This window comes from Octopus sinensis, linkage group LG28 (genome assembly GCF_006345805.1).
Source record: "Octopus sinensis linkage group LG28, ASM634580v1, whole genome shotgun sequence".
Lineage (NCBI taxonomy): Eukaryota > Metazoa > Mollusca > Cephalopoda > Octopoda > Octopodidae > Octopus > Octopus sinensis.
This window is the reverse complement of record NC_043024.1, coordinates 9,881,907-9,897,121: the sequence shown is the minus strand read 5'-3', so window position 1 is coordinate 9,897,121 and position 15,215 is coordinate 9,881,907. Positions and strand designations below refer to the sequence as shown.

Sequence of the window (15,215 nt, the reverse complement as noted above, 5' to 3'; positions counted from 1 at the left end):
GGAAGAGAAGCTGATGACACAAAGGTGTTGAGAGAGGATACAAGACGAGAAAGTTCATCAGATTAATGACCATGGAAATAATTAAAGAAAAGGCACAGTGAAGATACATTTTGATGATGGGCCAAAGAATCCAACCCAGAAGAAAAAGAAAACCCATCTTATTAACAACTGATTCTGATTTTGAAAACAAGATGATGGTAATGAGTTCCAAAGAGCAGCAATTCTTGGAAAGAAATTGTTGGAATAAAAGGATGTATGACCAACAGGAAACTCAACTGTGAAACAATGAACCTGGGAAGAGAAGCTGATGACACAATTAAGCGTTGAGAGAGGATACAAGACCAGAAAGTTCATCAGATTAATGACCATGGAAATAATTATGAAGACACATTTTGATGATGAGCCAAAGACGCCAGCCCAGAAGAAGAAAAGCCATCATATCAACAATTGATTCTGATTTTGAAAACAAGATGATGGTAATGAGTTCCAAAGAGAAGTAATTCTTGGAAAGAGGTTATTGGAATAACAGGATTTATGACCAACAGGAAACTCAACTGAGAAACGATGAACATGGGAAGAGAAGCGGATGAAACAAAGGAGCCGAGAGAGGATACAAGACCAGAAAATTCATCAGAGTAGGGACCATGAAAATGCTTAAAGACACATTTTGAAGCGATCATAACAGCTGATGTACTTGCGCATACAAATGCACGTTCCCATGGCTTTATCGATCGCATTCTCACCTGGAATCGATTTTGGTAATTTTTTCAAGACTTATACACACCCTGATGCCGTCAGTATCTACATATCAAATCTGAGCGCAATCAGAAGGAGGATGCCCGAGATCCTAGAAGACACACAGACAGACAGACAGAACGGATTTTATATAATAGATATACATATATACATATACGTGTATGTGTATGTGTGTGTGTGCATGCATGAGCACACGTCTGTGTGTGTATGTATATGTATGTATATGTGTAACAGTGTAAGGTGATGTTGGGTTGCATCCCTTTTATGTAAAAGAAAAAAAAAATAGTGACTTAGTGCACTGCCAAACAGAGATCAATAAAATAAGTACTAAACTGAAATAAGAACCATGCCTCGATCGTGTAAAAAAACCCTTGAAGGCAGTGCTCCAGTATGGGCGTAGTCCAACGACTGGCGCCAGTAACGGTTTAGAAGTAAGAATATCTGGTAATACCTTCTTGAGCAGCTAATTCCAAGCCATCCTGGTCAAGTTCCAACTCAGCCTCTTCGCAAACAGAATCGTAATCGCCCGCCGAACCTTCGCTGTATTCTTCAAAACTTCCTGAAGAGAGAAAGGAAATATGGTTATTAGTACAACGGTTTTTTGCAGTGTCAGCATCACCACCAGCGTCAGCATCATCATCAACACCACCACCACCACCACCATTACCATCTCCACCACTACCTTCAAGAATTTGGACCTGGAGATCTCCATTCCCAGCGACTTCGAGGACCACCTCCCAGTGGTGTCAGGTATCAATGAAGAGCCCTCGACTACAAGACAACCAAACTTGTTTTTTTCCAAGGTCTGGGGTCTCCCGCCCCTAAGCCCTAGACCATCACCTAATCACCCTTACCCGCCTTGTTGCTTAACAACAACAACCACTACCACCACCACTACCTCCACTGTTATTGTCAATGCCACTACTGCAATCAAACTGATTATATACTCAACAAATGCAGCAGTTACTCTGTGAAGGAATCCCTAATTTGCATACTGAAAGTGTTTAACACTCTATATAAATACCAGTGGCCTATCAACAGGGATCTTAGTCCACACAGTATCAAGGTATGATATAATGTGTATCTAACGTATGGTATAATTATAAACAGGGAAAATTTTTAGCCATTTCTCCGTAGACTGAATATATATATATATATATATATATATAGGGAGAGGTACTTGCATAGCAAGTGACCTGATCTGAGATCGTGTGCTGGAATGAAAACAATTGCAGCGTGGAAGGTGTTTATAAGCCATTTAAGAAACACACAAAAGCCATTAGATTCACTTCAACATTTAAATTTAATTTGCCAAAATATTTTCGTTGCTTTGAGACCGTGACCTATTCACTGAAAAGACTGCGTGCTGTATCATATATACATATATATATATGTAGGAGTGGGTGTGTAGTAAGTAGCTTGCTTGTCAACAACATGGTTCTGGGTTCAGTCCCACTGCGTGGCACCTTGGGCAAGTGTCTTCTACTATAGCTTCGGGCTGACCAAAGCCTTGTGAGTGGATTTGGTAAACGGAAACTGAAAGAAGCCCGTCGTATATATATATATATAAGCATGTGTGTGTATATGTTTGTATGTCTGTGTTTGTCCCCCAACATTGCTTGACAACCGATGCTGGTGTGTTTACGTCCCTGTAACATAGTGGTTCGGCAAAAAGTGACCGATAGAATAAGTACTAGGCTTACAAAGAATAAGCCATGGGGTCCATTTGCTCGACTAAAAGGCGGTGCTCCAGCATGGCCACAGTCAAATGAGTGAAACAAGTAAAAGAGTAAAAGAGTATATATATATATATATATATATATATATATTAATATATATATCACGTGATCACGTGACCTACCAGGCTATCAGATGTTGTTACACATCACTGGTCACAATGCGCTTCGCATTGTTTTAGCCTTCAAATGACGCCACCCCGCTGGCTAAGCGAGCAGGCCAACAGAACAAAGAGTGGGAGAAAGTTGTGGCGAAAGAGTACAGCAGGGATCGCCACCACCTCCTGCCGGAGCCTCGTAGAGCTTTGGGTGTTTTCGCTCAATAAACACTCACAACGCCCAGTCTGGGAATCGAAACTGCGATCCTACGACCGCAAGTCCGCTGCCCTAACAACTAGGCCATTGCACCTCCACACACACATATATATATATGCAACATATGGTATAATTATAAACTGGGCAATGACTTTGGTCATTTCTCCACAGACTGAAAACATAATGAATAACCTGATTGATTTTCAAACCTTATTGGGTTATGTCTCTGTAGATTCCATCTACTAAATTCTAGCCACAAACAATTGTGGAAGATACCTGTTGTAGGTGAGATTGAACCTGGAAAAACGTCAGTTATGAAGCAAAGCACTAACCCACACAGCCACAAACATATTTACGCCCACATCGCAAAAAAAAAACTTCGCTCGGGTTTAGATTTACAGCAACTGGGATGGGCAGTTGAGTATTTTTTTTTAAATGTTATTTTCGGTTTTTTTGTGGGTTTTTTTTAAAGTCTTTTTTGTTCATTTTGTATGAGAGTCACAGATCACGAGATTCCGAAATTGTGAATTGAAAAGCAGATGAATACGTTTACAAAGCGCTTAGCCAAGATGCCTAGAATATTTAGTTTCTGGGTCATCAATTAACTAGGCCGTCCTCCTCGTCATATCGTAGCCACACTCGTTACTACAAAGTATTGGTTTCATGTATATTTTCTCATGTGAAATAACTTGTCTTTAACTGAAACAGAGAAGGCCTTCTCTTTGCACTGGCGGTGGTGGTGGTCGTGGTTTGACCTCACTGGCTAGAAATAGCAACTAGATCACAGTCAGTTGAAGTACAAAAGAAAATAAAAAGGAAGGACACATTGTATAATGTAGTCCCTGGTATATTATGCCTAGAAAACGAGAATGATAGGGTCATTAGGGCCTGACTACCTTTGACAAGAGAACTGTTTAACCCTTTTGATACCAACCCGACTGAAACTGCCCCTGGCTCTGAGTACAAATGTCTTGTTTTCATAATTTCTGAATTAAAATCTTCCACCAAACCTTAGTCACAATTTATGTTCCTGACACTAGCTGAATGACGACTGTTATTTTGCTAAATTCTTTGTTATATTTTATAATTAATTGAAAGAAACACAGAGCATCTCAATAGAAATATGGTAACAAAAGGGTTAACAAATGATTAATTTAACCCTTTTGATACCAACCCGACTGAAACTGGCTCTGGCTCTGGGTTCAAATGTCTTGTTTTCATAAGCTTTGAATTAAAATCTTCCAGCAAACCTTAGTCACAATTTATGTACCTAACACTAGCTGAATGATAAAGTTATTTTACTAAATTCTTTGTTATATTTAACCCTTTTGATACCAACCCGACTGAAACCACCTCTGGCTCTCTAGTACAAAATGTCTTGTTTTCATAAGTTTTGAATTAAAATCTTCCACCAAACCTTAGTCACAATTAGTCCTAACACTAGCTTAAATGATAACTAAGTTATTTTACTAAATTCTTTGTTAGATTTAAAGTAATTGGAAGAAACACAGAGCATCTTAACAGAAACATGGTAACGAAAGGGTTAATCCAAACAGTTATTGGGCTAAACAATACAACATATTCCAGGAATAAAAAGAGCAAAACCTGCAAGTGGTCCCTTCACTTGCTAGAAATAGTAGCCAAATCTCCCTCAACTCTCACTACTGTCTCAGACAAGGAAGGACATAAAGTATATGTAAGACTACATTATTCATCATTATCATTAATCATCGTTTAACGTCTGTTTTTCCGTGCTGGCATGAGTTGGATGATTTCACACAATCCAGCAAGGTCTGAAGGATTGCTTCAAACTCCAATATCACCTTTGGCTTGGCTTTAGGAACCTGTCTTGTGATTCTTCTGATCAATGTTCCAACCGCATGTCCATAGTGTCAGGCGGTGAGCTAGCATAGACGTTGGCACGCCGAGCGAAATGCTTAGTGTTATTTCGTCTGCTGTTATGTTCTGAGTTCAAATTCCGACTTTACCTTTCATCCTTTCGGGGGTCGATAAATTAAGTACCAGTTATTCACTGGGGTAGATGTAATCGACTTAATCCGTTTGTCTGTCTTTGTTTGTCCCCTCTGTGTTTGTCCCCTGGTGGACAATAAAGAAATAAGAGCTGTGACCATTGCATCTTGACCTAAGAGACTCCTTTGGACCTCCAGGTTACACTCCACCCACCCCGTTGAGTAGCATTATTCCGGTGAACCTTTGAAGGCTGCCTGTATTCAAGATGGCATTTTTACAGTCATTACCCAACAGTAGGACAGTCGCAAGTTCAAACCCCGCTACAGAAGTCTAAAACTACTACTGCTATTGCTGCAACCACCAACACCACCACAACCACCACCCTACCTCCCACACTGCCACCACCACCATCACCTCCCACACTGCCACCACCACCACCACCACCTCCCACACTGCCACCACCACCACCACCCACACTGGCGCCAACACCACCACCACCACCACCACCACCCACACTGCCACCACAACTACCATCTCCCACCACCACCACCACCACCAGTCAATGTTGTAACTTAGGTTTTGCTAAAATTACAAATGGTCGTTTAATTTAATTTAGTTTATTTTAGATTTCTCTTCTTCGTCTGTTGGATGGTATTGAATACCATTTTCCTATCTCATTTCACACTTTTTTTAATGCTTTTTGTGTTAGTCAGCTTTTAAACAGTCCACATTTACATATTAAATATAACACCATTAACAAACCAACTAAATGTGCAGCGGATGTACATATGCACATGTGTATGGATAGGTGTGTCTGTATACATATATGTGTGTGTGCATGAGTGCATGTATGTGAGTGTATGTGTGTATATGTATATATACTGTTTTTACTTGTTTCAGTCAGTTGACTGCGGCCATGCTGGAGCACCGCCTTTAGTCGAGCAACTCGACCCCGGGACTTATTCTTGTAAGCCCAGTACTTATTCTATCGGTCTCTTTTGCCGAACCGCTAAGTGACGGGGACGTAAACACACCAGCATCGGTTGTCAAGCGATGTTGGGGGACAAACACAGACACACCAAACACAGACACACACACACACACATACATATATATATATATTATATATATTATATATATATACATATGTACGAACGGCTTCTTTTCAGTTTCCGTCTACCAAATCCACTCACAAGGCTTTGGTCGGCCCAAGGCTACAGTAGAAGACACTTGCCCAAGATGCCACGCAGTGGGACTGAACCCGGAACCATGAGGTTGGTTAGCAAGCACTTACCACACAGCCACTCCTACGCCTAAATTTTTCTTCTTCGTCTGTTGGATGGTATTGAATACCATTTTCCTGCCTCGTTTCACGGTTTTTTTAATGCTATTTATTTTGAGTCAGCTTTTAAACGGTCCACGTTTACATATCAAATATATATCTATATATGTGTATATGTATATATACAATGTGTGCATGTGTCTATATGAAAATATGTGTGTGTATATATCACCATTAACAAACCAACTAAATGTGCAGCGGATTTACATATGCACATGTGTATGGATAGGTGTGTCTGTATACATATATGTGTGTGTGCATGAGTGCATGTATGTGAGTGTATGTGTGTATATGTATATATACTGTTTTTACTTGTTTCAGTCAGTTGACTGCGGCCATGCTGGAGCACCGCCTTTAGTCGAGCAACTCGACCCCGGGACTTATTCTTTGTAAGCCCAGTACTTATTCTATCGGTCTCTTTTGCCGAACCGCTAAGTGACGGGGACGTAAACACACCAGCATCGGTTGTCAAGCGATGTTGGGGGACACACCACGACACACAAACACAGACACACACACACACACATACATATATATATATATTATATATATATATATATATATATTATATATACATATGTACGACGGGCTTCTTTTCAGTTTCCGTCTACAAATCCACTCACAAGGCTTTGGTCGGCCCAAGGCTACAGTAGAAGACACTTGCCCAAGATGCCACGCAGTGGGACTGAACCCGGACCATGAGGTTGGTTAGCAAGCTACTTACCACACAGCCACTCCTACATGTATATATATATATATATACATATATATATTATAATATATATGCATATATACGACAGGCTTCTTTCAGTTTCCGTCTACCAAAACACAGACACAACAGATATATATATATATATAATATATTATATACATATATACGACAGGCTTCTTTCAGTTTCCGTCTACCAAATCCACTCACAAGGCTTTGGTCGGCCCGAGGCTATAGCAGAAGACACTTGCCCAAGGTGCCACGCTGTGGGACTGAACCCGGGACCATGTGGTTGGTTAGCAAGCTACTTACCACACAGCCACTCCTATGCCTATATATATATATATATATATATACGACGGGCTTCTTTCAGTTTCCGTCTACCAAATCCACTCACAAGGCCTTGGTCGGCCCGAGGCTATAGCAGAAGACACTTGCCCAAGGTGCCACGCTGTGGGACTGAACCCAGAACCATGTGGTTGGTTAGCAAGCTACTTACCACACAGCCACTCCTACGCCTAAATTTTTCTTCTTCGTCTGTTGGATGGTATTGAATACCATTTTCCTGCCTCGTTTCACGGTTTTTTTAATGCTATTTATTTTGAGTCAGCTTTTAAACGGTCCACGTTTACATATCAAATATATATCTATATATGTGTATATGTATATATACATATGTGTGCATGTGTCTATATGAAAATATGTGTGTGTATATATCACCATTAACAAACCAACTAAATGTGCAGCGGATGTACATATGCACGTGTATGGATAGGTGTGTCTGTATACATATATGTGTGTGTGCATGAAGTGCATGTATGTGAGTGTATGTGTGTATATGTATATGTGTGTGTGTGTGTGTATGTGTCTTTATGTATATGTGTGTGTGTATGTATATAAATATATATATATAAATTTGCCTCACAGTTAATGATTTAATACAGTATTTATTAAAGAGGTTAACTCTAACCTTCCCATATATACATATATGTGTATATGTATACATATATATATATATATATGTGTGTGTGTCTGTGTGTGTAAGTATGTGTGTTTATGTGTGTTTGTGTGTGTATATATATATATACATATATATATATATATGAAAAAACAAGTCAAAAATAGAAAATGCTAAAATAATTTTATAGTGAATCTTTCAGTACCGGTTTCGGTCATTTTGAGACCTTTTCAACTGTAACGATTAAATAATTAAATTTAGAAAAATTAGAAGAAAAGTTTTTTTAAAGGAATATTCTATAGTAGTGTTCAGATATAAGTGGCATTCTGCCTTTCTCTGACTCCCTTGTTTTGCACTTGTGGTTGGGGGTCGTTGTGAGTTCTTGGTAGGGTAGTAGAGGAAGAAGGCTGGTGAGGAAAAGGGGGGTGGGAGAATCTGGGAGCCCTGATGGTCGTATTTTGAATGGTCAGTGGCGGCTGGCAGTCGCAGTTCAATTCAGGAGAATATTTCTATTGAAAGGCTTGTTTATAGAATTTTGTATGTGTTATACTAAAAAAATTATATATATATATATATATATATATATATATATATATATATATAATGATGAGAGACTGAGACCCCAGGAGGTATGCTGTGACTGCAAATAAAGTGAGTTCACAGCTGTAACCTACACCAGTGTCGCATAACCAGCCCTAGCCCACTCAGGTACCTTGGATCGTAGAGCGACATGCTGTGCCAGGGCCACATGCTGTGCTAGGGCCACATGCTGTGCTAGGGCCACATGCTGTGCTAGGACCACATGCTGTGCTTGAGGAGACCTATTGCGTCAAGTACATCAAAATCAAATGGAAATTGTAGTTGTGATCACTGTGCCAGTGCCACCATGACTGGCTTTCGTGCCGGTGGCATGTAAAGCACCAATCGATCATGGTCGTTGCCAGCTTCCTCTGGCCCCAGTGCCAGTGGTACGTAAAAGGCACCATCTGAATGTGGACGATGCGAGCGCCGCCTTGACTGGCTTCCATACCGGTGGCACGTGAAAAGCACCAACCGATTGTGATTGTTGCCAGCCTCCTCTGGCACCTGTGCTAGTGGCACATAAAAAGCGCCCACTACACTCTCAGAGTGGTTGGCGTTAAGAAGAGTATCCAGTTGTAGAAACACTGCCAGATCAGACTGGGGCCTGATGCAGCCTCCTGGCTTCCCAGACCCCAGTTGAGCCGTCCAACCCATGCTAGCATGGAGAACGGACGTTAAACGATGATGATGATGATGATGTTAGTGTGTGAGTGTGTGTAAACTGGGCAAAAGGTAAAATCAGGGCACTTAAAACAGAATGGAATCCACCACAGAGACATAGCGTGCCAAGGAGTTGGTTGTGATGGTGTTAAACAGGGTGACATTTTAAGCCCACCGCTTTTGTAATCTAATCACAGAAACAACACGAAATGTGCAAAAATATATCATAGCAAAAGTGTTTCATTGTTATTTTTTTTTATTATTTATTTATGAATATTTGTTTTATTTTATTTTATTTTATTTTTCTTTGATGTCTCATATGTCAGAGTGACTGTTTGGTGTCGTTCAAAACGGACAAAAGGAAGCTTGGGTGTGTTGTGGCATTGTGTCGGGTAATCGGGTGTATAGTGAATGATATGTTGTACACAGTAATCGTGTGCGTGGAGTCAGCTATTGTGTGTAGAATGTGTTGTGTATAGTGTATATATATATTGTGTATATAGCGACCACTGCATGGAGTAATGTCTTATATGCTTGGTGTAGAGTAACACCTTGTAGGGAGTACAAATATATGGAGTATAAAGATATGGAGTATAATGTAGGGAGTACAAATATATAGAGTACAAATATATAGAGCATAAGGTATAAAGTACAAGCATATAGGGTGTAATGCATAGAGTAAAAATAGAGAGTACAAATAAATAGTGTAGAAATATATAGAGTACAAATATATAGAGTATAATGCTTTGAGTATAAATATATAGAGTAGAAATACATAAAGTATAAAGTACAAGCATATAGAGTACAAATATATAGAACATAAGGTATAGAGTACAAATATATAGAGTGTAAGGTATAGAGTACAAATATATGGAGTATAAGGTATAGAGTACAAATATACAGAGCATAAGGAGTATAAGGTATAGAGTGTAAGGTATAGTGTAATGTAGGGAGTACAAATATACAGAGTACAAATATATAGAGTAGAAATATATAAAGTACAAATATATACAGTAGAAATATATAGAATGTAAGGTATAGAGTACAAATATATAGAGTAGAAATATATAGAGTGTAAGGTATAGAGTACAAATATAGAGAGTATAAAGTATGGAGTACAAATTGTGTATGGAGGTAATATCAGGTAACAAAATGTGAGAAGGGAACAAAATGTACCACAATAGACTGTGGTACCCAGCAGTATCCACACAGACTGTGGCATCAACTGAGATACCCACCACGAGCCTTTGAAAAGGCCTCTCATCATCTTAAATGTAGTTGTGCCACAGACACAGGGTCTTTGAAACATGAGCACTGGGCTGGGGGGATTTGAACTCACAACTCCTTCTCCACACTCACCAAACGCAGTAAATGTCCCCCACCCACGCCACCAGAGTCTCCGAAACCCCGGAACATAGAAATACCACTGGCACCACCAACGCAACCACTGTACAGACATGTCAACGTCCACCTTGTCTCTTTGCTGTGTTTAGTTCAAGCAAACATAAAAGAAGGAGGGAAGGGGACAGATAAAAAGTGGGTCCTGTCTGGTGCCCTTAATACTAATATTTGAAGGGAGAAGGGAAGGGGAAGCCTGTTGGTGGGGCCCGAAATATGTAGGGGGTTAGCTTACCTGGGTGACATCGAAGGCAATTAGAATCTTGATACGTCATGGTGATGGGCAGAACTGACGAGTTTGTAATTAAATGTTAATTAAGATCAGAGATCATACAGGTCATACACACACACACACATACATACACACACATATATACATACACACATACATACATACATACATACATACACACACACACACACACAGGGGCACACATACATACACAGAAGTAGTGACACATACACAAATATGAGCAGAGAAACACAGAGATACATATACACATATACACACACACACATACGCACAGAGAAGACAGCTACACACACACAATATACACACATACACACAAAGGTATACATACATAAAAACATATAACACACATACAAACACACACGCACACAAACATGAACGGAGAAGTGTATAAGAAACATACACAGATATATACACACATACATACATACACATATATACAGAGAGAAGACAGTCTCACAACACACACACACACCACAAAAACACATACATATACACACAGACACAAAGAGACACAGAAGACAGATGGACACACACAAACACACAGACACACAAACACACAGACAGACATGTAAATACATGCTGACAAAGATAGGCCCAAGTAGTTAACCACAAGCAGACACATATACTCTTTTACTCTTTTACTTGTTTCAGTCGTTTGACTGCGGCCATGGTGGAGCACCGCCTTTAGTCGAGCAAATCGACCCCGGGACTTATTCTTTGTAAGCCCAGTACTTATTCTATCGGTCTCTTTTGCCAAACCGCTAGGTGACGGGGACGTAAACACACCAGCATCGGTTGTCAAGCAATGCTAGGGGGACAAACACAGACACACAAACATATACACACACCACATATATATATATATATATACATATATACGACAGGCTTCTTTCAGTTTCCGTCTACCAAATCCACTCACAAGGCATTGGTCGGCCCGAGGCTATAGCAGAAGACACTTGCCCAAGATGTCACGCAGTGGGACTGAACCCGGAACCATGTGGCTGGTTAGCAAGCTACTTACCACACAGCCACTCCTGTGATATATATATAATATATATAATAAGAAGGAAGTAGCATTCCGTCGGTTACAACGACGAGGGTCCCAGCAGATACGATTAACGGAACAGTCTGCTCGTCGTGAAATTAATGTGCAAGTGGCTGAGTACTCCACAGACACGCATACCCTTAACGTAGTTCTCGGGGATAATCAGCGTGACACAGAGAGTGACAAGGCTGACCCTTTGAAATACAGGTACAACTCATTTTTGCCAGCTGAGTAGACTGGAGCAAGGTGAAATAAAGTGTCTTGTTCAAGGACACAACGCGTCGCCGGGAATTGAACTCACGACCTTACGATCATGAGCCGAATGCCCTAACCACTAAACCACACACACACACACACATATATATATATATATATATATATATATATAGGTACACAATGTTTGGGGACCCCTGCTTTATGCTCTGAGTTTGGAAAGAATGCTTTGCAGTATTCATCCCGACTCTTGACGTTCTGGGTTCAAATTCCACTGCAGCCAGCTTGGCTTTTTCATCCTCTCGGGATCAGTTAAACTAACAGTCAAGTACTGTGGGGGCGGGGGATGGAGTGAGTTTGAAGAAATCGATTTACCCCCACCTCCTATCTAAATTGCTGGCCTGGTGCCAAAAATTGGAAAGACTGCTATTATTGTTATTGTGCCTAAATCTAAAAACACTTACACAAACATGGACACAAACAAATACAGACAACGCAATTTACCGAAGAACTATTAAACTTCAAAAGTTTAGTACTTCGTTGGCTTCTTAGAGAAATCAGTCAAAACAAACAAAGAAATATTGATCAGTTGTAAGAAGGAGAAACTAGATTAACGGATCACACCAACTGACCAACTGTTACTATTTATTCTAGAGATTACTCACTGCAATAACAATAATAATAACAATAATAATAATGATTATGACGATGATGATGATGATGATAATACTCTTTTACTCTTTTACTTGTTTTAGTCATTTGACTGCGGCCATGCTGGAGCACCGCCTTGATTCGAGCAAATCGACCCCCGGGACTTATTCTTTGTAAGCCCAGTACTTATTCTATCGTTCCCTTTTGCCGAACCGCTAAGTGACGGGGATGTAAACACACCAGCATCGGTTGGCAAGCAATGCTAGGGGGTCAAACACAGACACACAAACACATACACACAAACACATACACACACATCTACATATATATATACATATATACGACGGGCTTCTTTCAGTTTCCGTCTACCAAATCCACTCACAAGGCATTGGTCGGCCCGGGGCTATAGCAGAAGACACTTGCCCAAGATGCCATGCAGTGGGACTGTGGTTGGTTAGCATGCTACTTACCACACAGCCACTCCTGCGCCTATATATACATATATATATATATATATTAATATAATATATATATATACATACATGTGTTTCTTTCAGATTCTTTAAGCTAAATCCACTCACAAGGCTCTGGTTGGGGATTTTGGTAGAAGACCCTTGCTCACCCAAGGTCTTCTAAACACCACTATTAAAACTATGCATGATATTTCTACCTGTAAATAAAGCCACAGATGAATGCAATTAGCTCTCCAAACAGGGCAATGAACCTGCCCTCCATATATACCTGCTTGAAAGATAACAACAAATAAATGTCATTAGCCCTCCCAAAAACATCAACCTAATTAATACTACCTATCAAAAATCTACCTGTGATATCACAACAGGTAGATATAATTAGCTGAAAGTAACCTGAACTTCTCTGCAATTATCTGCAGATATGAAAACCTCAATCTCAGGTTTCTCAATGAAGTTGGTTTGGCATTTCTATTATTCTCTCGTAATTCTGAACTTACCTGTCATTATCTTGTGTACCCCCAACACATCATCTTCACCATCTTCCCTCTCTCTCTCTCCCCTGCTCTCTTTCTCTCTTATCCACACCTTTTCCACCTGCGGTAACCATGTATCTTCCTTACTGTAAGACATTTGTTAAAAAAGGAGCACTTCGTCGGTTAGGATGCCGAGGGTCCCAGGTGAAAAGATCAATGGAACAGCTTGCTCATGGAATTAACTAGCATGTAGCTGAGTACTCCACAGACACGTGTACCCTTAATGTAGTTCTCAGGGAGATTCAGCATGACAAGGCCGGCCCTTTGAAATACCGGTACTACTCATTTTTACCACCCGAGTGGACTGGAGCAACGTGAAATAAAGTGTCTTGGTCAAGGACACAACACGTTGCCAGGAATTGAACTCTTGACCTTACAATTGTGAGCTGAATGCCATAACCCCTAAGCCACATGCCTTCCCTCTATTACAGCCCTAACAATCCCTATATTATAGCCCTAACCTCTCATCACCTAGCACAAAGCCACCCACCTCTTTGCTATGCCACCACTCAGTTGAAGGGTCTTTGTCTTGCAAGTTGCTTGGTGACCTCACTGGTGCTGGTGCCACATAAAATGCACCCAGGACACTCTGCAAAGTAGTTGGGTATCCAAAGTAGAAAGGGTATCCAACCATAGAAACCCTGCAAAAACAAATATTAAAGCTTGGCTTGGTGCAGTCGTCTGACTTGACCAGCTCCTGTCAATCCCCCAACCCATGCCAGCATGGAAAAACTGGCATTCACCATTTAGCGTTCAGATTATCTGTTAATGGAATCCTTATTTATTCTCATTGTTTTGGATTAATCATTCATTATCTCATAACCTTGAGATTATGATGATGTGATTGTGTTATTTTTAGAATGGTGTGAGAGTCAGGATCAAGATAAACGGGGCATGATTTTGCAAGTGGGGCCCAGTTAGAATTTTCTTAAAGTCCAGTAGCCCATCTCATTCAAAAGGTTCCTGAATAAGGGTTACTCTCTCTTTTACTTGTTTCAGTCATTTGACTGTGGCCATGCTGGAGCACCACCTTTTTAATCGAGCAACTCGACCCCGGGACTTATTCTTTTGTAAGCCTAGTACTTATTCTATCGGTCTCTATTGCCGAACCGCTAAGTAACAGGGACATAAACACACCAGCATCGGTTGTCAAGCAATGCTAGGGGTACAAACACAGACACACAAACAATTCTATCAGTCTCTTTTGCTGAACCGCTAAGTGACGGTGACGTAAACACACCAGCATCGGCTGTCAAGCAATGCTAGGGGGACAAACACAGACACAAACACACACATGCATATATTATATATATATATATATATAATATATACATATATACGACGGGCTTCTTTCAGTTTCGTCTACCAAATCCACTCACAAGGCTTTGGTGGGCCCGAGGCTATAGTAGAAGACACTTGCCCAAGATGCCACGCAGTGGGACTGAACCCGGAACCATGTGGTTGGTAAACAAGCTACTTACCACACAGCCACTCCTATGCCTATTGTTTAAGAATGTTGAATGAAACACCCATGTTTCCAGAGGTGAATTATTCAAACCCCAAACAATTCCTTTCAACAAATGGCTATGACGCTCCCCCACTACTTCTACTCATGATCAG

The 15,215-nt window shown here is 40.4% G+C and overlaps 1 protein-coding gene across 1 annotated transcript in view; it reads right to left on the bottom strand.

Annotated features, from left to right (window-relative positions):
- The window catches only part of LOC115225660 (rho GTPase-activating protein 1), a 113,443-nt gene that overhangs the window by 53,168 nt on the left and 45,060 nt on the right, over positions 1–15,215 (bottom strand). The window contains exon 4 of the mRNA XM_036514513.1: positions 1,208–1,315. Within this exon, the coding sequence (XP_036370406.1) occupies positions 1,208–1,315 (108 nt within the window). The remainder of the gene's footprint in view (positions 1–1,207; positions 1,316–15,215) is intronic.